Source organism: Parambassis ranga, chromosome 15, assembly GCF_900634625.1.
Source record: "Parambassis ranga chromosome 15, fParRan2.1, whole genome shotgun sequence".
In the NCBI taxonomy this organism is placed as follows: domain Eukaryota; kingdom Metazoa; phylum Chordata; class Actinopteri; family Ambassidae; genus Parambassis; species Parambassis ranga.
In genome coordinates, this window is record NC_041035.1 from 13,694,850 (window position 1) to 13,720,525 (window position 25,676).

Below are 25,676 nucleotides of genomic sequence, written 5' to 3' on the forward strand. Positions count from 1 at the left end.
CCATCTCACTCACTGAGGCAAGTGTTTGGAATTTTTTTGGCCAAATCCTTCACATTCCATTAAGTATACAGCACCATACATGGCCCCTTGACATGAGTAACAGAGCCTGCTAACGAGCTGGACCAGAACCACAGATGGCACCTGTAAATATCAGCTGAGATTTAGAGACTGAACTAATTTCTCTCTGAGACATTTTTAATAAAAAACGAAGAGGCATCGGAGCATGAACAGCTAATAAACAAAATGATGATGGATGTGTTAAAGTGATTAAAGTTACTCACCATGGATCCCTGCTGGATCCACGCGGTGACGATGTTGTCATGCACTCTGCGCAAGCCAAAGAATCTGTGAAGAGAGTGTAAGAGGATCAAGCAAGACCAGGTCCAATCCTGTCAAATATTTTAATATGTTTTCTCAGAAATACGAAATTGCTGTTAACATTTTTTTAATCATAGTATTCGGTTGGTCTTGGACAGACAGTCACAGTTTGCATGAATGATTAGAGCCACAAGTGTTGAATAAAAATTTGCACGTTCTAAAAGGACGCAGTATTTCTAATCATCCTGCCCACATCCTCCTTGTAGTCATTTACTTGGCCGTGTAAAGGTAATTTGTATATTTTCCTATAAACATCTTGAAATGAGATTATAAAGTTTGTAAACAGAGAAATGACATTGATGAAAATGGCTGGGTGTTTACATGTAAATGCAACAATTTACTAAACATACAGTGTGCAGTCAAATGTGAAGAAATCACAAGTTATCATTTAAATTGAACTTTTCTGTGTCCGCCGAGTCTGAGGTCTATTCCAGCTGAAGCTGAAGAGTGTCAATAAAAATGCATTAACTATTCAGTGATGGTATCATTCGCTTTACACCAATCTCTAAGCACATACTGTTGGGACTGAATGGGGGGACATGAGCACAGAAAGGTAAAGAAGGCGCATATGATATCAACTGCAACAATAAAAGAAACTCTTTTTTGTGTTTAATGTACCGAACATTTTCACTGAATGATGTCCAGACCTGCAGAAAGAAGTGTGTGTGTCTGTGTGTCTGTGTGTGTGTGTGTGTGTGTGTTTGGAATGGTCAGTGCCGTTGCCATTGTTTGCATCCCAGAGGCTCCAGCTGTGTTTTTCTATGCTGGAATGAACTGTAAGTGGAGATGTCCCTGTGCAAAAATAAAGCTGGGAACATGATGCTCAATGTGTGTGTTTCAGGGAAGTTCATTGTGTGTGTGTTTTAACATGTGCAGGCATGTGTCCCATGTGGAAAAATAACTGTACCACAAACTGTAATTGCGCCGGTACAAGCATCGTGAAGCAGCCAGAGAAAATGACAGAGGATCAGATATAGAAGGACATGTTAAAAAAAACATGCTTGACTGAAATGATCACAAAGAAGGAGCGGAAAAAACAGAGTAAATCTGGATGTATACACTGCAGTGGTCCTTTTAGCTGCAGCCAGAATAGTGTCTGTTTATTTTCCTGCGCCCCTGATGCAAACAGCTAAGCTCTTTTCAGAACAGTGCTATGTGCAAACTCTCCTCGGGCCAGCACAAGCCTGGTGAGGGTGCATTACGGTTCAGTGCAGCCTGGGATCAAATTAATGCTTTATCATCCCTGCTCGTAATTGCCTGAGTGCATCTCAAGTAATTTGATTTAAACCTATCTGACTAATTTGACTGCACTTGAACACAAATAAGTCAATGACATTACACATTAAGCTGCTTCAACAACCGCTTGAGCATGAAAGGCAGCACACGCAACAGCTGTCCGTTGAGACCCTTGTAGGTTATTGTAAGTGCTGCTGATTTCAAGTCATTTGTTCAAGCAATACATGGAAATCTACAACTGGAAGGCAACAAGTGCTAACACCCTGTAACTGCACCATGTTAAAAGAAAGAAAGAGGGATTCAGTAATACTGGCTCATCATCAATCTATTACAAAGAATTTGAACATCGATGAATTTGTCAGAAACTGTCAAAAAACAAAAGCAGGCGACTGATATTGTAGATTATTTGATAGTCTGTGTGATATCCTGTAGATTTCTAGGTTGCTGTTGGATCTACAAACAAAAACAATAAACATATTTTACAAAAAATACAATAACAACAAACAGAAGTGAAAGATTTTCAATAATGTTCGGATGTGTACATAGATCTCATGAAGCTTGAGTCTGGATTAAGAAAATGGATTAAGAAAGATTTGTTGATGTTTTTTAATCATTTGTCAATTTCAAATTAAATTCAGCTTAAATTTGATCAAAATAAACAAAACTGAGTAAGCAGGCCGGGCTCAGTGGGCCTACTTTGGCATGGCAACAAGTAATACCAACCCAGTTGCCCACCTGTTATATTCAATCAGCCCAATCTTTATATATAACAGGCCAGAACTGGCCCAGATTCAGACAATATGCTTGTATAAAATGTCCACTTTTTAATGATAGTGGAATATTTATGACTCTCCTGAATGTTTTAATGCTGTTCCTCTTGTCCTGGGTTCACCCCTCTGCTCTGCAGGATCTCATCCTCCAGTCATTTAAAAGCTTTTAGGCAGGCAGTGACTGACAGCACTATTTTCTCTCTTTCAGCAACAGATCTTAGAAGAAGACCGACACACAATAACCTCTGTCTCACAATTAACCTACATGATCTGAAGTGACATTTTAACTGGAACCAAACCATTCTGGCCTCAGATGCTTAACATTGTGTTTCGTGTAGCATTCAGGGCTGCACTTGGGAAAGGTCCAGCAGCAAACACAAGAGCTGTCAATCATACTGAGGTTAAATAAACTGAGCTGATGCTGACGCCAAAGCCAACAGGCAGGGCGGGGGTGTAGTGAAGAAGAGAGTCTCCAAAACTGTGTGCAGCACAATAAATCAAGTGCAGCCAAAAGACGGAGACATATCCTGCACTTTCTGCCATGTTTTACCTCTCTCTGCTCTTTAACTGGTTTTACAGCTCCACAGTTTTCAAAATCCCAGCATCCGTACATGCTCAAGTAACAGGCTGTGAGGGTGGGACTGTGTATGAGAGGGTTTTAAAGGAGCAGTAGGACTGCATCTTAATGCACTCACTGAGATGTTGAATTGGGGGACAAGTGGATAAATGTTTGGAGGGCCTGAGTGAACGCACACGGTCTGAAGTTTAATGATAATCTGTGGTGAACAAATTATTTATCTCACTGAATTCCTGCTACTTTTTGTAAAGGGAACTGAAACAGTCGTGTGTGATTTTCCATTCTACATAAGTGTCAACAGCAGAGTGAACACACTCCTGGATGTTTCTCTGACGCCAAGAGCTTCTCCTGTGGGGCTCCATGTTTAACGCATTACATGCAAGCACACAATTGTAAACTTCACAGTAACGAGCGTGCTCCATTTGCCAGGCACCGCTGCCAGTCAAAATATTTCTGGAACACAGAGGTAACGGTGGGATTGTGATGTTCTGTCATTTGTAGGAATAAACATTTTCACCAATCAATAGCAGAAAGTGACTTTTTATTCCATTCTTGCCGTCTGTGAACAGAACTGGTGGAAAAGCTTAAGCAGGCTGCCTTTTTTTCTGATGAGAGGAATGAAAGTGCAGGAAGGGAGTGGAGGAAGGAGAACGGAAAGAGACTGTTGTGCAGCCAAAGAACAACAAATTCTGAAACTTGGGAATGCAAAACAATCGTAGCAACAGGCTCCCTGTAAATTGCAGAGGAGGGGAAAAAGAAAGGAGGTCTGTGTGGATGGAGAGAGCTGTCCGTCGGTGTGGGAGTGACCTTTGGCCACAGGTGTTGAGATGTTTCTTCACTCCACTGCTGTCTCTGAGAAAATATCAGTTCACTCTCACCGCTCCTGTGCTCTTGTGATCTTAACAAAGCCTGAGTATCTGCCAGAAAGTAATCACTAATTTTTGGCCTTATTAAATTAACAGGCTATGATGGATGTACTGCACACCTCTTACACACACATGCACTCACACACTGAGACAAAGAAATAAAGGTTGAGGTGCAGAAAATCCTGTGTGAAAGTTATCCAACCGTGTTTTTGGTCCAATAAATGGGTGCAGTTAAGGGATTGAAATCACATATTGTTTTCACTTTCACTCAACTACAGTTGTCGCACTTCTGTCGTAAGCATATTTATTGCTACAACAAGTACAGTAGGTCATAAAGCATGTCAGTTTTTTGATTATGAGTGAGTTAAATGGCCAACTTTAACTGGCAGAACAGTCATATAATGTAGTTTACAACTAAAAAACATGTTTTTCAATTTTCAGTTCATTTTGATGCCAATGTTGTCAGTGTGTGTCATATTTATTTAACATTGAGTGACCATTGAGTTTAAAGCATCTGCCCTAATTAGCCACGACACATGACCAGAAAAGAAGTGGATTCATTGACTCACAGAGTTCACCTTGCAGCACAAAAGACCTGCAGATGTGGCCATCTGGTGATGTGACGTGCCCTCGTGAAGTTTCCTTCTGTGGACGTGTGTGTGTAGAGAACGTCTCCTGGACTCGGGACACACACAGCATTAACTTCTTTAGACACTTTATTCATCTCTTGCATACAGTTAAAAGTCTTCCTCCCAGAATAACAATCATATTTGAAAAAAGTACATGTACCCATTACAATTAATGAGTAAATAACTGGATGTAAACACAAAAACAGCATCAAGATATAATGATGAATTTCTTTCTCTCAGCGACACTCTTTGGGGGATTTTACTTCTTGTCATCTGGTACTCACTTTGTTTACACACACACATCATGCAGCATTAAACATCAATGCAGATTTTAGTCCCCCTGAAGCAAAACAACTCCAAAAGGCTGGTACAAAAGTCAACACATCATCTTTTATATTTTTAGGAAGACATCACATTGTAGTCTCTTACTTCTATCAGTGTAACACGCACGCACGCACACACACACACACACACACACACACAGTATCGATATCTGTGCACTGATGAGTCCTGGTGTCTGGATGGACCTGCTGCACCTTCAAATACAGTACAAGATAAAACACATGGTATGTGAAAATTTACATACTGAAACACACTATACATCATCGCTTGGCCCAGGATTTATACCTCAGCTTCTCCTCCAAAGACATATTTGGCACAGAGGTTATCTTGATGAATGGCATGTTAGAGGTTAAAGTTTAATCTGCTCTGTGATAATGTGCTCGTATCTCAATGTACATCTTTTTACAAGCAAACATTTAACACTGTATCACAGTCTTTGCTGCAGGGCTGTCTTCATTAATCAAAGTCAGTCCAGAATGAGCAAGCAACAGAAAGTGGCACGTCCCTTTTTTTTTTACCTCTTTAACCCTTAAAGGATAAATTCTGACTTTTGACACATTACTGACAGAAAGAGTTAACAACATTATTATCTGCTCTGTGACATTGTACTTGCAGTGCTTTGAGCTAAATACTCATGTTAGCATCATACAGATGCTGAAGGAAATACTATTAGTTTGGCAGGTGTGATTTTGGCTATTACGGCATGATGCTACAGAATCTGTCTAAGAAATACAGTACTAGACTGATATACTACGGCCGATAGTGCCTTACTATAGCTGCGAATGCAGCTACAAACATGAATCTATCTGTTATGAAGTATAGATTTGGAATTTGGTACATTTCAGTCTTTCCCCTGAGAATCTTCATCGTCATCATCAGCTCTGTCTTTAAACAGTCTCTGACATCATCATTATTACAATGTTATAAGCTACACTTTGAACACAAAGCTTTTGTTTCAGACGATGTTACACAACAGCTGAGAGCTGTACAGACAGTATGCTTCTGTTGCTGCTCTTTTCACTTAATGCCCAAAGCAGAAACAATATCAAAACATCAAACATGTACAGGGACTAATGCTGGGCATCACCAGCTTCATGTCATTTCTATCTACTCTCTAACAGTAGAAAGCTCACTGTGGATAAACATTGACAAGCATGTACAGTGCAGTTTTTCAGTCCTGTACACTTCATTTACACTCGTTTTTTTCTTTATACAATGTCCAATGAGCTCCTTTATTCGCTTATTGGCAGTGCAGAGTCATTTGTAAATTGGTCAGTCCATCAGCCCCAGGTTGGATATCCACTCCACTGGGATGAAACATGAAGGCATCAAAAAGCACAGGAGGCCGAACACAAGCACAACGGAACTCAGCTGCTGTGGTAAAAATGTGTGCGTTGGTTTATTTCAGTCATCCGTGTAATCAAATGACTCAAATTAAACTATTAAAAGGAACTAATGGCTCAGCGTGTAGTTTAACTTGACTCGTCTCTGAATATTTCAAGGCAGTGGTTCTGCTGAGGGGTCTGTTCACGCTTAATGACGAGATGAGCTTAAATAAAACAAAACTCAAAATGGAAACAGAAAGGAGAAGCTGTGGTGACTGAAATAAAATATGTAGACACTGAAAAAATGATTTTTCAAGTTCTCGTCTTTTTGGGAAGTGTCGCTATTAGCTTCAGCATTTTTGCTACATAATGATCATCTTTCCTCTCATCAGCCTCCACACACACACACACACCAGAGAGAGAGCGAAGCTGCACCCCTCAGGCTGCACTTTGTTGTGTGCACTGAGGATTTTGTACTATTAGGTACCTGCCGTGCAGTGTAACAGTGTGGATAAGTAGTAACAGAGGCTTCAATAATTAATTAAAAATGACCCAAATCACAACATGTTTCCGTCTGTCCCTAGAGGGAGCTACAGCTGTGTTTCATGGATAAAATAAGATGCGAATGACATGGAAAATACTACTTTTCAAAAATCTTTAAGAGTTCCAGACGTCTATTTTTTCATCACTGTTATTTGGTATTCTGTTAAAGTAAATATAATTACATATAGATTGTTTCATACCAAACCATGCTTTTTGTTTTCTCAAATATGTCAGAGTGTGTTCAGGCCTCCATCAAAGCACTGATCCTCCATATCTGATGTAATCTGCTGACATTCAAGCTTTTATCTCACAGACTGTGAGTGATGGCGCACGCACACACACAGACACACACACACACACATCCCACAACACACAAGATACATGAAGTCACTTCCAGGAGAATCTGGTGCGGCCTTACAGGTTTGCTTGTGTTCCCAATGAGCTGAGACCACAGAGAATATTCTCTGGCTAGGCCGACTCTGACTCCACGTCCAAAAGAGTCTCTGTACGTGTGTGTGTGCGCAGGAATGCATGGCTACTAACTTCAGGTGTGTGTCAGTGTACTGTATGAGCATGTCCCATAAGAGCACTTCATGGGCACGGTTGTGTGCATTTGTATGTCGGAAAGAGAGCATATGTGTATGACTGTGACCTCCAGCTGTGATGTGGATCACCAAAATCCGCTCTTGTGAATGACAAGGATAAATAATTCAAGGTGCCTTCTGTTCGCCGTTTGATACTGAAGCCAAACGCGATGTGAACAGAGCGTAGAACCAAGCGGTCCCACACAGCAGGCCTAATTTGCCAGCATTCAGAGCGGCTTGACCTCAACCACCTGATACGAATGCAGTCACTCAGCATGAACAGAGAACACTGGGTCTCTAAGGAGGCCAATAGTTTTCCTCCTTTCAAGGAAGAGCTGCTTTACAGGCTGCACTGTGAGTAGATCAGCAGACAAAGTGACAGTGATCCTCCTAAAACAATCAAGCATTGACATCCAGTCTAATCAAGGGTAAGCCTGATGAATCAGCTGCAACCCAGAGATGGTGTGACTCATGGAAACAGACATGATGGAATGAGAAAAAAGTGAGTGGAATAACATAATTAGGATTGTTTTGGTTTTGGATAGAGGGTGGGGAGTGAAGAATATTTCCTCACATCTCAGTATGGAAGGTTCTAATTCTTACTGTGTTTGCGGGTTCTGTTGCACTTGTGTTTACTCTGTTAGGTATCCAGTGTATTTGTGTAAACTAGCTCCTCTGCTGGAGGCTGTACAAACATTGTAGCAGGAAGAGTGTAAATGCTATGGATCACCTCCTCCTCGCCTTTTCTCTCTCCACTTGTCCTAGAACCTGGTGCTCTCATGTTTCAGCATGCGGATGTTGGTAAGAGTCCCGCTGCCCCTGTGGTGGTACCCGTAAGCCTGGTGCTGGCCCTCCAGTCATCGAGCACTGCTGCCTGATGACATGGTGCTGCTGGGGCTGGAGCCGCCTGAGCCCCGGTCTTCGAACACGCTGATCTCTAGCTGAAGAAACAATGAATGTCAAGGATCACTAAACAGCTCTAAAGTCCTGTCATGTCTCTACCCCTTGCTCACATACATTTAGAACCCTATTGACATACACTGTCATCACGTTTTAAGCTTTTACAAAATCAAACTGATTTAAAAGGTTTGGAGCAGCTCAAAATGAGGGAAACAAATCTCTAGTATCCCTCTAATACCCCAAGATGTACACACTCGCCAGCTCAGACCTCAAAAACTTTGTCTTGGACAGGCAACTAATGGCACAAACCATTTTGTCTGCTGTGGGCTTGGCTTGGTTGTTCACCAGACAGAGCATCTGACCTGCAGCATCCTTATTGGCTGTAATATGGGCAGGAAGTTCCAATACGTTCCAAACATGCACAGTAAATCGGCGACTACAGAAACGCACATTCTACGCCAACACACACTTCAGGGTCTGGGTAAAATCCCTTGCACATTTGGTTGTCTTTGTATTCTTAGTCAGAAAAATTGCACAGATGTGAGCAGTGATGGACACATTTGTAGTTCCATCCTTATTGCAAGGAGCCCCCAGCTGTGTGATATACAGACATATATGTACTAGTTGTTGGTACATGGCCTTTAATACTTCATTTGAGGATGACATTTTTGTCACATGGATATCAGCAAACCTTCACATATTAGTGAAGTGATCAAGTGAGACATATTCTATTCTTTTTTTTTCTTTTTTTGGAGTGAGTGAGGTCTGTAACCGGCCCTCAGTAACAAAGACCACAGTGTATAGGAATGTGTTGGCTAATATGTGCTGGTAATAGGTTGGCCCTGTGGCTTGGTGCCTGTTCTTTGAGTCTGTCTGGGCCAGGCCTGTGTGATGGTCTATTGGACACATTCTCTCTCTCTTTATGCCTGCACTGGGATCACTCCAGCTGACAAAAGAGAGACATGCTGCTGGTCAATCCTGAGAATGCAGCAAATTATCTGCTGAATAAAAGAAGACAAGAGGAGCTAGAAAGACCTCATTTTGGAAGATTCTATTTTTTCATCATTTCTTATCAAATGGTGAGAGTAACTGCTTCAGGTTTACTCTACTGAACAAAAGAACAGCAGTTGGAACCTAAGTGATATTTCAAGGGCACCTTGGCAGTGATTTACAAGGTATTTTTTATTCCAATGCAGATGTTTCTAGTTTCAATCCCATTTCTATCCACCTGTCATGTCCTGTAAGTCTTCTGTATGTTATATGTCCTGTGTGGGCCTTTGCACAGACGGTGCTGTAGCAGATGAGTGAAGGATACAACCCTCATTCCTCTCTCTATGGGGTCTGTGATCAGCAGACCTCTAGGAGCATAGATCTTCTCATTCTGCTCCTGGATGTAGCCTGATATCTTCCTCAGCACCTGGAATAAAACAGAGGGGTTAGACAAGGGCTGATGCAGAACAAGAGATAATCCAGATTTGATTAGAACCACTGGACAAAAACAGAAGCAGCAAACACACGGTCTTGCAGGAAATAATCTGAGCAGACATTCCAACCGGGGATCTATTGCCTGCACGTTTCAAAGTGCATTCTGTTTTACATGGAATAACCTAAAGGTGGCAACTAAATGTGCAGCAACTTTAACCTCCATCTGTGCCGTCTTGAGTGGAAAATATGAAAAATGGAAGAAATGATTTTGCAGCCCTTCTGTGCATAGTTAGCATACACCATATGATACCAACTCTCTCCAGTTATTGCCTGTCTTTATTTTTCCTGAGCATTATAATCCAAACTCTAATTCCATTATGCTCTAAGTATAGCAGTTTTCTTATACATACTTCCAAGCCACTCATGTCAAGCACGGCTGTATGAATTGAATTACTAAAATTGATGAGCATGAGCTTTTCTCTTTTTGAGGTTTTCCATTTGGAAGCTTCAGCTCCTAATTCAAAAGATGGCTCTCTCAGGCTGAGTGTCATGCCTTGGTTAACTGTCGGGACAATTTGGAAACACTCAGGAACGTGAAGTGGACAGTTTATTTAGATTGTGCTGGCAGTGAACGTATTTCTCAGTTTTGCAAGTGAGTATTGCATCAACTGTGCAAAAACCACAGAGCAGCAGTGGAGTGAATCTGTGCGGTTCAGGCCATGCTTTGCAGCACAAATTCAAATAAGCATGTCTGTATACATTCTCCTACGCATTACGACTACACACAGTAGTTACCCAGGAGAACAGAGCAGTGTCTGAAGCTTAAGCACTGTGATGTAGTCCAAGGGTTTCTGCTGATAGGAACCAAATGACTGTAGATTGACGGCCAGTCATGCTAAATGGACAGCTATTAGCTAAAGAGGCATCATTAGAAAAGCCTATTCAGCCTCAGCTACGCCTCTGTGGTCGCCAACAATGCTGATGTGCCATGCCTCTCCTCAACTCTACCTAGTCATATCAGTCAGCTAAACCACACTCCACTGGACCTCTTCTAAGGCTGCTACTTGTAAAATGTATTTTATAACAGAGTTCAGAATGCCATCACATTACTTTACTTTAAATACATACCATCATCCTTTATTAACAGTCCTGCCTGCAGTAGACAAGCTATAATTATCTTTTGATGTCCCACATTTGTCCTTAACTGATTTATTAAATATGACATCCTCTTTTGTAAGTTAACTAAAGGTCACTGCAGCCTTGAGAGATTAAAACACAGACTTAACAACACACTGAGCAGCACTCCTCTGGTATGTCAAAGGCCTGTTACAGCTGCAGGCACAGCTGCTACAGTATAGTGACCCTTGCGAGTAACAGACTAAACAACAGAGGAATACTTTTTTTTCTGTTGTCCAGTAAAAGAATCACAGGAGAGTTCTGGAATGGACATTAGGATGTTAATTTTATTGATAAAAAGCAAACCACAGCCATCAAAGCCAGCGCTATGCTTCATTTAAATCAGACAGATCTATGCGAAAAACACTAAGCACGAAGTAATCAATATTTAACTTAGAACTATGAAAACATACTTCTTCACTCAATATAAACTATGTCTTTTGTTAAGAGCTCTATCAAAGCAGCTGCGACACAGAGTGGAGCACTGACTAATCAGTTTATGCGGTCCAGGGAAAAGGCCAATCCCTTCACTCGGCAGCGAGCTCTCAGGGCAGTTCAATCCTCTTCAGTGTAACAATGTGACAGTCAAGTATCCACGCTGTGCCTCTGTGTATGTGACAGCCTGCCTGAGAAAAGCCTTGTGACTGTGGCAATCCTCTGCTAATGTTAGTGTAAGTGCAAACATTAAAGAAAATATACATGTTTCCCTGCTAATGCTGTACTAATTGTACAGCCACTATTTTGTCAATAATAGAAGACGAAGACGAAAAATGGAGGACACAAACTGCTTGTTCTCACATGTGTCTGCTCTGACGTGCTGGGAGCAATCAGTGTCCTTTGATGGTGTGAGATGTGAGAATCAATGGGTTGCGGTGAATCTGTGGACCGATCACGAACGTGTGCATGCCTCAACTTGGGTGGGTATATTTTATCACCATCAGTCATAACGTCATTCAGCCAAGATGATTAAGTTAAACAAGTAAATAAACAACTCTCCCGTGGAGCTGATAGCATCTCAGCCTCTAAATGAAGCGGCACCCAGCTGACAGGAGAGATGAAAGAAGCTTTAGACCAGACGATTTCTGCATGGCTTCAACACACAGCAATACGTCCTTTTGTGCTTCTTGGTCAGGCTCCCAGTACCTCTGCACCGCTTTGATAAAGAAATGTTTACAAAACGCTACAAGGCAGAGGAGATGAATGTTGTGGGTGACAGAGATCAGAATGGAGAGGCATGCTAGAACTTCACGCCACTCCACTTTCATCTAAAACACCGCCAGGTACACAAAAAACACAAAAGGATTAATCAAGCTCACTGTGTCTGTGTATGCGATTGTGTTATGTATGCGTGTGTTCCTGTTCCATCTCAGTGACTGAGAAGCAGCAGGAGCACAGCTTAGACATTCCCCTTCCTGAAGATGGACATCTTGGTTGCGCTGAAGGCAAATGTCATGTTACAGTTGCGTGCCATGCCTTGCCCACCGGCACACAGGTGTAGCCTTTAGCATAGCAGACAGACAGCTGACGGGAACACGGAGAGACTCAGATCATATCTCCTGTTTTAAACAACTGCGTGTTCTGATCTTAAAACCCAAAGTGCATCAAAGCAAAGCACTGAATGCTTTTTTTTTTTTGGTATGAGAGCTACCTTCTGTAACAATGGACGAATACGGCAAAATGTGTGGAGTTTATTCCTGCACATTTAAAGGATTCTGATAAATTTCATCACCTTCAAATTCTATATGAAAAATATTTAATGTTGCTAAAGCACAGTGGCTGTATGATCATCACTGTCACCAAGGATCAGCTGTATACTGTCTTTCTGCTTGTACTGTATGTTGTATATTGGGCCTAATTAGGTTTCTCCAAGTCTCAGTCTCAAAGACATTCAGGGTAATAGCAGCATATTTAATAATGTAATTATGGTGCAGTCTGCCTCTCACCAAGTGTTTGCATGGACTTCACCCCCTGCAAACAATTGGATACACTCTTTTTAGAGGGTGAATGGCTACTTGTTTTATTGCATTTACAGCAAAGGTTGACTGGGGCTAGCAAAGATTGATTGTCCGCAAAGAACAAGAGTTGAAAATACTATGTCCTAAAAGATTGTTGTAGGACGCTGACCTGTGGATTAATGTCTGTATTTTTTATATAGAAGGTCTGAAGGTCGGGCGTGCTCCTGGAACAACAACAGTGTTGCTTTATTAAGCAACTAAAAGACCAGTGTGCCCTCCTGCAGTCAGATCGAGAAGTTTGACTTCTCATTTAAAACTCTGCAGCCATCTATGTTTAATTATATATATTATTATATTATTATATTGTGCACAGATTTATTACCTTCTCATATCGTGTCTCCATGCAGAGGAAGATGATGTAAGCAGTTGCGCAAGCCAGACATCCCTCCAGGTATGACTGACCTCCAATTTTTTCAGCCTCTGCATAGTAAGAGTTCAGGGTCCTCACCGTCTCCCCGAGCAGAGTTCGCTCAATCTACTTGCAAACACAAACGAATGTCCAGGTAGGGATAAGGAGGCATGCACACATTGACTGCACAATCAAAAACTGCTCTCGCAGAGAGCTGAGAGAGGAAGCTGTAAGCCCCCTGCCAGATCTACCAGCTGCATCTGACTGACCCCTAAAACACTCCTGTTTTGTCAAGCAATTTGTAGGTAGTTTGAAAAAAAAGCTTTTTTTTTCAGAAATGCAGATTTTAAAAAAGTTATCCTCAACACATCTTCAAATCCCTAACAGCAAGAAAAAAAAGAGCAAGGAAAAAGACCTTAAATAAATTACATGTCCATGTAAAGAGTGATATTGAGACACTATGACCTTGTAATTTGCTTTCAATTTATCTGTGACACTTTATAAGTACAGACAATTGGAGGTCATTCATGCTTTAAAAGCTTGTATCCATCTGTGGACACTATGAGTGCAGTATCTTACAAAGTCACTAGACTTTATTATGTTTCTGTTGAGATCCATCACTCACACATTTGTATCATCTAGGACACACCATTGCTTTCATACTATTATCCAACATTAGGTCATTGTTTTTTTGTGAATGTGTGTTTGTCTTCACCCTGTTGTCAAGCTCTGAGGGGAACTTGGCCTGGAATCGACACACTGTTCCCTCGCTGTAGTCTCTCTGTATGAACACCTTTGTTACCAGTGATGCATTGTGCCGCAGCTCCTGAAGGTTATGGAACTAAGAGGAGACACAACAGGGGAAAAAAGTCATGATCCAAAATACATTTACATACATATACAGTCAATGCATGTTGTTAACAGATTTAAATCTTTGCAGAACATGGCAGGAGCAGCTGAGTGTCAGCCAGTGTAAGACCTTCACAGTCTTCAGCTTCTCTCCTACTCATTGTGTTCATGTTTACTGTGTTTTAATACAGACGTCCAAATAAATCTGTTCTAATAACATACTTACTTAACATTTACTACATAATTACTACAGTTATTTTAGCCTGACAATACGATGATGTTACGACATCAGCAGCAGCTCAGGCTTTACTGTAGTTAGCGCTCTCAACACATTCCTCCAGCATCAATATGCACCACCACTTGCGGTAATAAGACTCAGAAAGACTCCTCTTTACACCACTTTGGTGGTGAGTGGTTTGTTTTACACCCAAACAGTCAATCCCTTTTATAAGAGCACAGCAGCAAGCAAGTGGGCCAGTATAAACGTGTCCCCTGCTGATGTAAATTACTCTTCTCAAGAGGACGGTAATTAGAGATGGAGTAAGAGTGTAGAGGGAGGAAGGGAGGGACGAATGGGGGTGGAAAAAATTAAGTGAGTAATATGAGATTCATTTCAGGGGCTTAAATCATTTCATGAAAACATCATATATCACAAGATATATTGATATTTGAGCAGCTGTTGGCTGCAGCAACATTGTTATTGATGTTATCAATAGCCAGGTTACTAGTAGATACAGTCTGAGCCAGGAGGCGTCATTTCCATGTAAACAGACTACAGTGTGAGCCTTTCATCTCTATATAAGGTATACAACACACACAACCAGGAATAGCATCCAAGCTGCTATTTTTGTCTGCTATCGGCCACAATTATCACACAGCAAGAGTTTTTCAGATCTTTCTGTTTAGCCTCGCCTGTCCCTCTCACATGTGCCCCCCTCCACTCTTCCTTGGACTATCTTCAGGCCATCATCATGAACAAGTCATTCTATTAATAGAAGCAATTATCAGCAAATGGTTGAGCATCACTTATCCGAGTTAGCATCAGCTGGCTGGAAGTCAGCTTCATTAAGATTACACAGGTTCTTTGTTTGTAAGAGTATCTGATGTGGTGCTGTGCAGAAAAAAAACAGACTAAAGGGACTGCATTAAGGTTTTAGCAGACAAGGTTAAACAAGATGACTCCAAAGAGTTTAAACAGTAAGAGTATTCAAGTATCAGCTACTTCCTTTTGCTTAGAGACTGACTGTGTACATTAAAATGAGGAAACAAGAAACAGAAATAGAGTTTAAAATAACTTGAAGACAAACACTTAATATAATAATAACACAGAGAGAGAGAGGCACTGAAAAGTAGTAGGAAATATATAAAATAATGAAATGAATGAGTAAGTCAAATAAGGTATAGACCATAGAAAAAATTCCAGAAGTACAATAAATTAAAAACAAGGTGTGCCTCCACAACAACCCTACAATAATAGGAGTACTGTGCATGGGAATGACAAACACTGCTGAAGATCTAAACACTTGTAAACTACACCAAAGCTGATGCCAATGTTCTAGCTGAAAGGCCCTTTGGGATCAGCCCAGTCCACAGACATCCAAGTGAACCTGGCCAGCTTGCCTTACACTGACACTGCACTGTATCCTGGCCAGCAGGACGTGTTCTGACTTGTTGTTGACTAACTGACCTCTGTCTTACATTTCGGTTACAAATGTAACTCATACCTGAGCGAAGCATGAGCTTCAAGCCTCAGGGTGTTTTACACATCATCAATCCCCTGATTTAATGAGCTCATTCAGCCTAAACCTGAAGCTACAGCCTCACATAACTTTCTCTTGCTAATGAACTGATGTGTAGTTTTAAAGTTTGCAGCTATGTCAAATAAAATGAGAAAAAATTACCTCTGTAATGGCAAATGGCAACTTGTTGCACAGCTGTGTAGGTTCAGCCAAATGGAGCTAGCTTTAAGTGAGTTATTCCCTACAGACTTCCATGTTAAAAAGCCCAACTTTACAGCAGAACCGGGTTTGGTCTCTTGAGATAATTCTCTGTTGAGGATAACGTTTGCGTTCATATATTATAAAATTCACCTTTGAACACCTGTATCATATTGTCCAGACCCTGTGTTAACTCCCCATTTATTGTTAATGAATTCTCAAGAGAAGAGAACTGCCTGTCGTCCATCTTCTTAATCGAACACGTACCTCTGTGCAGCTTCATATTAATTGGATCGATTAATCCTCTGGATCCTCTGTCATCTTGAATAATCAAGGAGCTCTTACACTCTACTCACAGCCAAGTTCTCAAACAACATTGATATACGTGAGTTCATTAAAGATTTATTTAGTCTTGCTGCGTTGATGTCGCTGGTGGAGTTGTGTGTGTCCGTTTAAGCCTTGAAGATAAATATTTTCTCTTGGCAGACTGCTGATGTATCCTCTCCTGTGTGGGTGATCAGGGTTCAGATCTGGTCTATTTATGTGTCTAAATTTAGTACAAAGGCAGACAGCAATGTTAAAGTGTCATACTGATCACACAGGACTGTATTAAGAAGTGCTGCATCGTGCCGCGTAGCTTCTCCCACCCACATGTCTAATACTTCTACTTGAGTTGACATTTGTTTGCATGCTGATTAAGACGCAGGCCAATAAGGTCGAACTTTAGAAAGAAGGCTTATCTCCAGGCAACAGGCTCATTCAAAAACAACAAGCAGAACAAAAGATAAAAACAGGTTAATATAACTGAAAAAGACAAAAACTATTACAACGACACCAATGGTGACTGGCATTAACATAGCTGGGGTTTTCTTTATGAGTATGTGCATGTAAAATCTTCGTGTGGTGAGATTTAACACCATGAAGAGCCAAATAAAAAGTAATAAAAAAGAAGCTTGTTTCATATGGAAGATGCCTTGTAAATCGTGCTCCACCATGTTATTTATCTGTGCTCACTGTGATGTTCAGTTCTATAATCTCAGTGTTTGTCCATTAAGTTCAAATGTCTTCTTACAAGGAATTCAAAAAGTGATCAAACATTACATTACTGTCACAGAGTGCTTAAAGTAGAAACAATACTTATTGCAGACTGTCTGGTCATGTCTTTTTATACTCTCCACCATCCCCCTCTTTATTTCCTCCAGTTTGGATCTGTGTTAAGTCTCATTGTCATGACATGTTTCCTAGTTAAGTCACTCCAACTCAACAAACACACAGCAACAACATGGGTGAATCCTGCCAGTGGGCAGGCATCACAAATGGAACACACACAATTACAGCATGCACAGTACAGATGCACTCAGGGCTTCATTTTGGTCTCTCTTTTTCAGCATTTTTTCTGACTGTCTTACCAGCTTTCTTCTTTTCATCCCTCCATAATAAATAAAACTGGTCCCCTGCCATTGTGGGAAGAGGTTTTTTTTGTATGCTGCCATGCTGGCTTAGCCAGGGGTCTAAAAATCAATGGTGTTTAGACAGCATTGACAAAACATTATTTCCATGAAATCTAGGTGGAAGATAGGATAATTTTTTGTGTGAAAACATTGTTTCAGTAGGGAGCTGGGCTTGTGCCAGTTTCTATGATGATTACCATGCGTTGACATTGTGTTTCTCAGCTGGAGCCATACTGTAGCTGGCCTATACAGACTGAAAAGAAGGCCTGGAAGCATGCAAACTGTGCTTCTAAGCTATTTAAAAGCAGATGAAATGAATTAGGGAAATGTTGGATGAAGAGACACATGCAGCCGAGAGTCATGTACCAATAGCAAGCCAGTGTAGCAGCACAGAGCTGCCCCATACCAAGCAGAGACACCTGCTGGAGATGCTGCCTACTGAAACCAGTTACTTTTAAAATGAAGTTGCACAAGGATTTGCACCATAACACAACAGCTAGACATGGACAGAGGCGTGCATGATGCAAACATCAGGATCCTAGAAAGAAACTAGAAAAAACAATTAACCAACCAAAGCTAGCAGGGTTATACAAACATGAGGAGCAGCAGTGATGGTAAACACTCTGCCCTCAGTGGTTAACCTCACTCTAATGTCTTGGATCGGATGTTTTCAGTAGCAACAAACTAAAAAGGAAACAAGTGGCATACATGTTGGGTGTTAGAAGTTTAAATATATTTTTGTAAGAGGGGATACTGCTGCCATTTTTTCTATATTTTCTTTGATCTGCGATTAAAAACAAAAAAAACAAAAATGCTAGTTAGCCGTTAACCTTCTTTTATGACAAATTTTTATCAACATTTTATTGAATGCAGGGACCGTCCATGCAGCACAAACAGTCTGCAGGATGAGCTGACTGTTACTTAACGGGGCGCTTTGCTGACTTGGCATACAATAAATGTCACAGAATGACTTCTAATATGATATGTGACAGCAAGAGAGACAGAGACAGAGAGACAGACGGATGGAAGCTTGGATAAGAAGTAAACTGAGGTGCTCATCTTAGACTCCAATCACTGATGGATACAAACTGCAGCAGCCTGTTCACATTAAATATGCCATGGATAATTGATGGGCCTTGGACATAAAATCTGTCCCGCGTCCACACACTCTACTCTGTGTGTTTGTGTGCGTGCTGTGCGTGTGTGTGTGTGTGTGTGTGGGGGGGGGGGGGGGGGGGGGGGGGGATGAGGCTTACTGGCAGCCCACCAGAGGAAATCAGGACCACTATGCCAATGTCTTTCAAGCTCAGGAAAAAAAAAACCTGATCATGAATCTTGCCCAGTTTCCTGTGCACAGCACCTTTACCTGCAGCGTCATTATGTTCTCACTCATAAACTGGATGCTTTTAGGCACACACACACACAAACACACACACACACATACGTATGGGCATTTTACTGCATGCATGAGTGTACAGGAAGCTGCCCCACAGTTCCGCCAAGGCAATGGCTGTCTGCTCCAGTGAGATCATCATTATGATAAATAAGGCAGCTATGTCTTCAGCATTATGGTGACACCACCAAGGACGCAAAAAGACGGGGAGGCGAGGAAGACGTGCTGCTGGCTGGAGAGCATTAACAGAGCTAAAAACACATCTGCTGTTGAATCTGAGTTGTATATGTGAGAATGTGACACTGCTCAAACAATACAATGTCTGTCATGTACTGTTTAGGACTTGCTAGTCATGTTAACTGCATCCATCACAGGCATGAAGGGGAGGGGGGTGACACAACAGAGCTGTGGAAGTGTGTTCCAATATGTGGCTCAAGGGTAAAGTCTTGTCAAGCTGATTTCAAAGTATGACAGAGAAAAAGACAGGCAGAGACTGTCCCTGTCCATGGTGCTGACTCTCCATCACCATCATCATCATCATCATCACTCTCATCAGCTTTGAGCCAGCTGCAAATGCAAGGAAAAAACTCTAAAAGTTATACATCTGTGTGCAGCTACAGATATGATAAGAGTGACAGATAATGAAGCAGGAATACTAATTCATTTATATGACTTAATATTCACCTGAATCCTCAACATCTGTGCTTTACTTGATTAAATTGATGCAACATTTAGCCGATGAAAGATCAAAAAGAAACCCCACAGTCTCCAGAGGCGCAGCACGCAAGACATGCAGTTTATAAGACTACATTTCTCCCCCTGCATTTCTCTAAAAAGAGACCCATCCCCGCTTCAGCCTCTTCTTCACACAAACACTGAAAGACAGGCAGCAGATTTCTTACCTCTGTCGCCATGTTGCAGTCAGAGCGGTGCGGGATGCGTCCCGTGCTGAAAACCAACACCGTTTGCTCGTGTTGTGCGGGACAAACGCGGCTGTGAGCAAGACTGGGCGCGCGCGCGAGCGTGCACGTCAGGAAGTGCGTGACTGCGCGCGCGCCTCGGGAGTGTTACCGCGGGATGTGGTTGGCGGTGATGGTGGTTCTTATGCTAATTCCATATGTTAATGCACAAACCCAGAATAATCTGCTGGCAGTCTTCAAGGTCAGAGTTTTTATTATCATTATTATTTATTTATCTAGGTTAGTGCTTTTTTTTTCTTTTAAGTGTCCCATTCTGTGGGGTATTAATAATTTCATTGATCATCAATAATTCAAATAAAGTGCCTTGGTTTCTGTTTCCATTTGCCACTACTCCAATGACCTCACTAAAAAAAGAAGATGTGAACAAAACACAACTTCTATCAGAGAACTGATCTTTAAAAATAAGAATTTATAATAACTACTTTGCTACCAGAAGTGGTGTTATCAATTATTCATACCAAACATTAATCTACTGGTTTCTGAGCTAGTGTCCTCACACTGTACAGTAGATTTACATTATTGTTATTTATTCTTTAGATCAAGCTGACCTTTCTGCTACTGTTTTAGGAGATATTTAACTTGATTCTATGAAAAACAAACAAACAAACAAACAAAATGATCAAGGCATAATTGATCACTGGTGCTATGGTATACTAGCTGCACAGCACAGGACAGAAGGGACATGGCCTGGGTGGTCAAAACAGCACAGATGATTGTGGGAAGCCAACGTCCAGTCCAATGCTGGCTGCCTTCAGAAGAAGGCCAGCAGCATCGCCACAGACATCATCCACCCAGGTCGCAGACTGTTTCCCTGCCTTCAGGAGAGCGATGCAGCGCTATTAAATCACACACAAACAGACTGAAAAACAGACTGAAAAACGCCTATGACTGATCATCTACTGCTGCCACACTTACAAAATGATAAATGCACTTAAACACATCCACATTTCAATGTCCTCTACAGCTGCTGCTGTTATTTTTTTTATCCATGTGCTATTTTACCTATCTGTCATCCTATTAGATGACAGTGCTCTGCTTTGTTTTATTGTCTATCTCAGACTGTTCCTTTTGTTGTTTTGACTGTGTTGTGTTGTTTAAATGACTGGGACCCACCAAACATTATCACTGTACAATATACAAAGATAATTAAAACAAATTCAGTTTCAATTGTATGACATAACCCAACGACACAGCCCTAAACTGTCAAAACATTATATTATCACAGCTCTATGTTGCTTTCACTGCATGAGATTAAGATATTCAATCACATAAAGTCACCAGTGAGTAACAAAGTAAGTCTCCAGGGAAATAATTTTATAACGATGAATCACTTGTTATTGTCAGCATGCTGTGAGATTCTTGTTTGTTCAAACTGAAGCCTGTTTCCATATTTGGGCACCAGCAGAGCTGTAAAGGTGTTTACTGCAGCTAACACTGCTCTCAAAGCAGGCTGCTTCTGGAGCAAAGTGGTCATGCTCCAGTGACTTATACTGTACCCTATATGTTTAATGCACCATTAGAAAGTGCTCAAATTAAATATTTACTTCAGTCCACAGTTAAAAAATAGGAAATTCAGCTTTAGGTCATATTTGGTTCATCAAGGTTGAATTAAATTTCAAATATGTGGCATCCACATAAACGCTCACATTTTGTGCTTTAACCACAAGATATTTCTGACTTGTAGACCTGGAGGAAACCATTTTTGAGTGATGCTGTTTTTGGGTAAAAATTTTTATGTTTCTTTACTTGTCACCTCGAGTCATGATGAGCTGAAATTAGTCATTTTTCTATCAATACAGTGCACATTCCCTGAAGTAAGCCGACACCACATCCCTGGCAAAGCTACTCAAACACACACAAATATGTTTACAACAACGCAGTGGCACCTAGCTCTGATATGAATGGAAACAGAATCCAAAAATACAACAGAAGAGCTTTAACAAAGTGAGAATTATGCAGAACTGAAATTATTTGCAAGGATCCTGCTGTTTGCTCCAGATTGCTTGAAAAGATGCGTATCTAATCACGCACTGGCACAGATTCCATCGAGTGTATTTATATCCACATGCACATGTTTCTGAATGTATGTTGACTTTGTGTGTGTGTGTGTGTATTCCACATCTGATCCTTTTCACTGTATCCTCTGCTCATTTGTTTCAGTCACACACTCACTGCTTCATGAACATAATCCAAAGCAACCTACTTGTGCCATACCCCGTGGCAGGCATTGTACAAAACAATCAGACGGATGTTAAGCAGTCATTCCTAGTCTTTTACCACAGTAGAGCAAAAATAATAAGTTCACCAAACAACAACAAAATTACATTTTATTCCAAAAGAACTCAAATAAACGAATGACACACTCCTGGTACAACAGCTTTGATTCAAAACACCTCAAAACATGGAAATATTGTTCATATCTGTTACCATGAGGTCAAGATGTGGTTTTTATTTTAGGCACAAAAACTACTTGACTAAGGTCAATAATTACACAATAACTAAAAGATGTACAACATGAAAAAATGACTAAAATAAAATAAAGATACAAATCCTCTATGATGTCACCTGTGTTGTGCCTGCCTAACCTCTGGCTAATTCAAATATAAGAAATGACGGGAAGTGTGAGTGGAGGTGCCTTTAGGTGAAAGTACTGATACCATTTTGATACATTCACCTCTGCATCCTGGGCTTTCCATTGCTGCATACAATTCAAGATTGGTTTAAAGAGTGGTTTCTCTAATCACTCTGTGAGACTAGCGGTGGCGTGATGGTGCTGTGCTGAGCGCTGTCGCCTCACAGCAAGAAGGTTTTCTGGTTTGGACTTTTTGCATGGAGTCTGCACCAGCCTGCATTTTTCCATGCTTCCCTCTTCTATATGTATGGTACATACATGGATTTCAGGTTAATTGGGAACTCTAAATTAGCTGTGGGTTTGGGTGTGACTGTCCCTATTCAGGGTGTAGCCTGCCTCTCACACTTTGACAGCTGGGAGAGGTTCCAGCCCCCTGTAACCCTGAGCCACAGTGTTGAATTAATGGAATGACATCACCATGCCCTGCCTAAAGGAGCAGCTGGGGTCAGCAGTGAGGTCATCACACAGCTGTGTGTTTACATTGGGTTATGCGATTGACACTTGGTTCTATATTGACAGAGATTGGAAAAGGTTTTGGGTCTTGGTTTTTGTGTCGATTGTGTTTTGGGTTTCCAGTGGATGTAAGCAGACTGGAGAAAATTACTGGGTTGTTACATTCAGACTTGAATCATGGCTGAATATATGCATTCCTCTTCATATTGAGAAAGTAATGAAAGAACATGCTTTCATATTACATCTCGTTCTGGCCTTCCAGTGTGCCTGAATCTGCACTTCAGCAGAAAATAAGAACCTCGCCGCAGCCTTAAATTATCATAATGACCCACAGCGCTGTGCATAGACACACATGCAACACACAAATATTGCCTTTGTTTACATTTCATATTTCATAAAATATTTATTTCAGCAAAACATTCTTGGTTTTTGCCTCACTCCAAAACTGCCAGCTTCTATTTAGGGTTAGTGCTGTGAAACGTTAAGGATGGTGATACTGACCCTGCAATGAAAAGAGGAGAAAAGAAGGAAAGAAAACAGCCATTATTACTGTGGTTCTTTTGCCCTCATGTGCTTTAACTCATTGCGTCAAGGTAGCATTAAACACTTTGTTAAGGCTTCTTGGTTACAGTGGTTTCGACTTGTCAGGTTAATCAAATCATCACTAAATTATAATCCATTAGAAACCTCTGGTGTTTTTGTATGCAGGAACACATTGACATAACCCACAGTTAGCTGAACCTCTTCCTACAAGGTGTGAATGTGTGTGTCTATAATGTGTGTTTTGTTCACATGTGTACATAAGGTTTGTATTACCGTACTTAGAAATGAATGCACTGTGATCTCTGTATGTCCCGCCAGTGACATAAGTCTGTTTGTTTGTGTGTGTGTGTGTGTGAGTGTCCTGGAATGCTGACCTGTCTCCCTTCTTGGCAATTGAATCAGAGCTGAAATCTTCTAGAGCAGATTGTATTTCTTGGGAGATTTGCATTCCTACAGCAGACAGTCTAAATTATCCTTCACTGGTGAGATCTGAACACTGGAGCAGATTTGTTTTTGCAGCGCTGCTTCTACTACATACGTCTTTCTTGCATGCATGTGCTACCTGTGCACGGGACTCATGCAGGAGATTTGTGCTTATGCATACTATGTTTTCTGTATCTCTAAGGCATCTGGGCTGTGCGCCAGCACAAACACCCTTCTCATATTGACATAACCACAAGTTGAGAATCTCTCACACACACAAATACACAGTTTTTTTGTCAGAGGAACACAGTGAAAGAGATCTTGTTCCCTTCCAACATGACAGGAAATGAGAACCTTCAAACCAATATTAACTTGGAATCTTTGAAAGCAAATAAACATCTCCTCAAATGCCTCCTAACGTTTTGGACAGCAAAAAGTCAAACTAAATAAAACTCCCTAAGATGACCCTAAGTCATCTTTTTTTAAGGAGTCTGCCTGCCACACATCCTCTGCCTTTGGTGTGTGGTTTTTTAAATGGTGTGTGTTGGTCCGGCAGGAATGTTGATCTATCCCTCTTACTGGCAGTCAAATCTGAGGTGAAGAGATTTTAGAGCTAGTGTATGTTCTTTGATATCACTGCTGGGTGGTTAAATGTTTTATGAAAGGATGCACAAGATACCATGGAAGCATCAGCTAGATTCATACGTCATTACTGAGAGATAACCTCCTGGGTTTAAAAACGAAGCTAACAGAAAAAAAACAGTTCCTTGAGTGGCCCCTTAAAGGAAGAGATGTAGAAGACTCACCCTGTGTGACACTGTGCATGAACAAATGGCAAAGAAGAAGCAGGCTAATTACAGGATGTTCTAAAGAAAGAGAAAGGATGTAGAACACCTGCACAGCATTTGAATGATGAAAATAACATGAGGCAGACAGATAAACCAAAGAGGCCGATTTCCTTATTAGTCGAGCCAAAACACAATCAGAGGAAATTAAAACCTTCCTCTTTGTAAATTCCACAAAAATACTCAGTGTTTCATGACTGAAAATGAGACTCACGTGCCTGAATGGGACAAAAAGCATTTGAACCGTATATATTAATCCATCTGTATAGAAATACGCATCCATTCCCCGCCTGGCTAAAAATATAACAATGCCACTGAATAGGACAGCTGGGACAAGCAGAATGATGTGACAGAGGCAAAATAGATCTTCTTCTAATACATTTCAGATCAAGGGAGACACATCAGCAGGATTTAGCTCCTCTGAGCTATCAGACACAGAGGTTGCAAAGGAGGAAATAAGGGGAGAGAAGAAGGGAGGGAGGGAGGAGGGTGAGATAAAAACAGAGAGACAGAAAGGATGTGATTTGTGCACTTGTAATCCCCAGTGAGCGACAATATAGTTAATTTAGTGGTGAGGGAGATAATTATATGCAACAAATGAAATTCCCCCCAGTTCAAGGTAGTTTGTGGCTCCAGGAAGGACTGACATTATGCAAATGTTGTAAAGCAGGAAGCCGGAACGGAAAAAGACCCTGATGTAAAGGTGGTGATATGAAGCTATATGAAGTTATAAGTGAAGACATATTGCACTGTGAAAAAATGATTTACAAGCTTGCCATTTTTACTTTTATGACAGATGACCACCAATGGTTATGACTCTATATTCTGACACAGACACTTCATCTTGATCCCTCTTTAAAATGGTATTCATTAAAATGATGGTTCACTGGCTTTTTGTTGTCTTACTCATAGTAATATTCTCAGTGTGCTGTGGTGACAGCAGTGCTCCTTCTGTATGCCCACTGCCAGAGAGAAAGGGGTGGAAGAAAAAAGATGAGGCAAGAGATGCCTGCCTACATCGTTCATATGCAAACTGCTGCGCTGCCACAGAAAGA

The 25,676-nt window shown here is 41.1% G+C and overlaps 1 protein-coding gene across 1 annotated transcript; it reads right to left on the reverse strand.

Moving 5' to 3' along the window:
• Window positions 1-8,081: 8,081 nt before the first annotated feature.
• golga7bb (golgin A7 family, member Bb) lies at window positions 8,082-19,695 on the reverse strand. Its single transcript, XM_028423649.1, has 5 exons — window positions 19,648-19,695; window positions 13,831-13,956; window positions 13,089-13,241; window positions 9,466-9,567; window positions 8,082-8,191 (listed from the first exon to the last, which is right to left on the reverse strand). Exons 1-5 carry the CDS (start codon window positions 19,657-19,659, stop codon window positions 8,108-8,110), a joined length of 477 nt encoding a protein of 158 aa, XP_028279450.1. The 5' UTR covers window positions 19,660-19,695; the 3' UTR covers window positions 8,082-8,107.
• Between the last annotated feature and the right edge of the window lie 5,981 nt (window positions 19,696-25,676).

Bases quoted from the DNA above. Each gene is read 5' to 3' on its own strand.
- golga7bb (XM_028423649.1), bottom strand. The intron at 13,242-13,830 runs GTGAAGACAAAC...GTTTGCAAGTAG, and splicing joins CCTCAGAGCTTGACAACAGG to ATTGAGCGAACTCTGCTCGG. The intron at 8,192-9,465 runs GTATCCTTCACT...TTGTTTCTTCAG, and splicing joins TAGAGAGAGGAATGAGGGTT to CTAGAGATCAGCGTGTTCGA.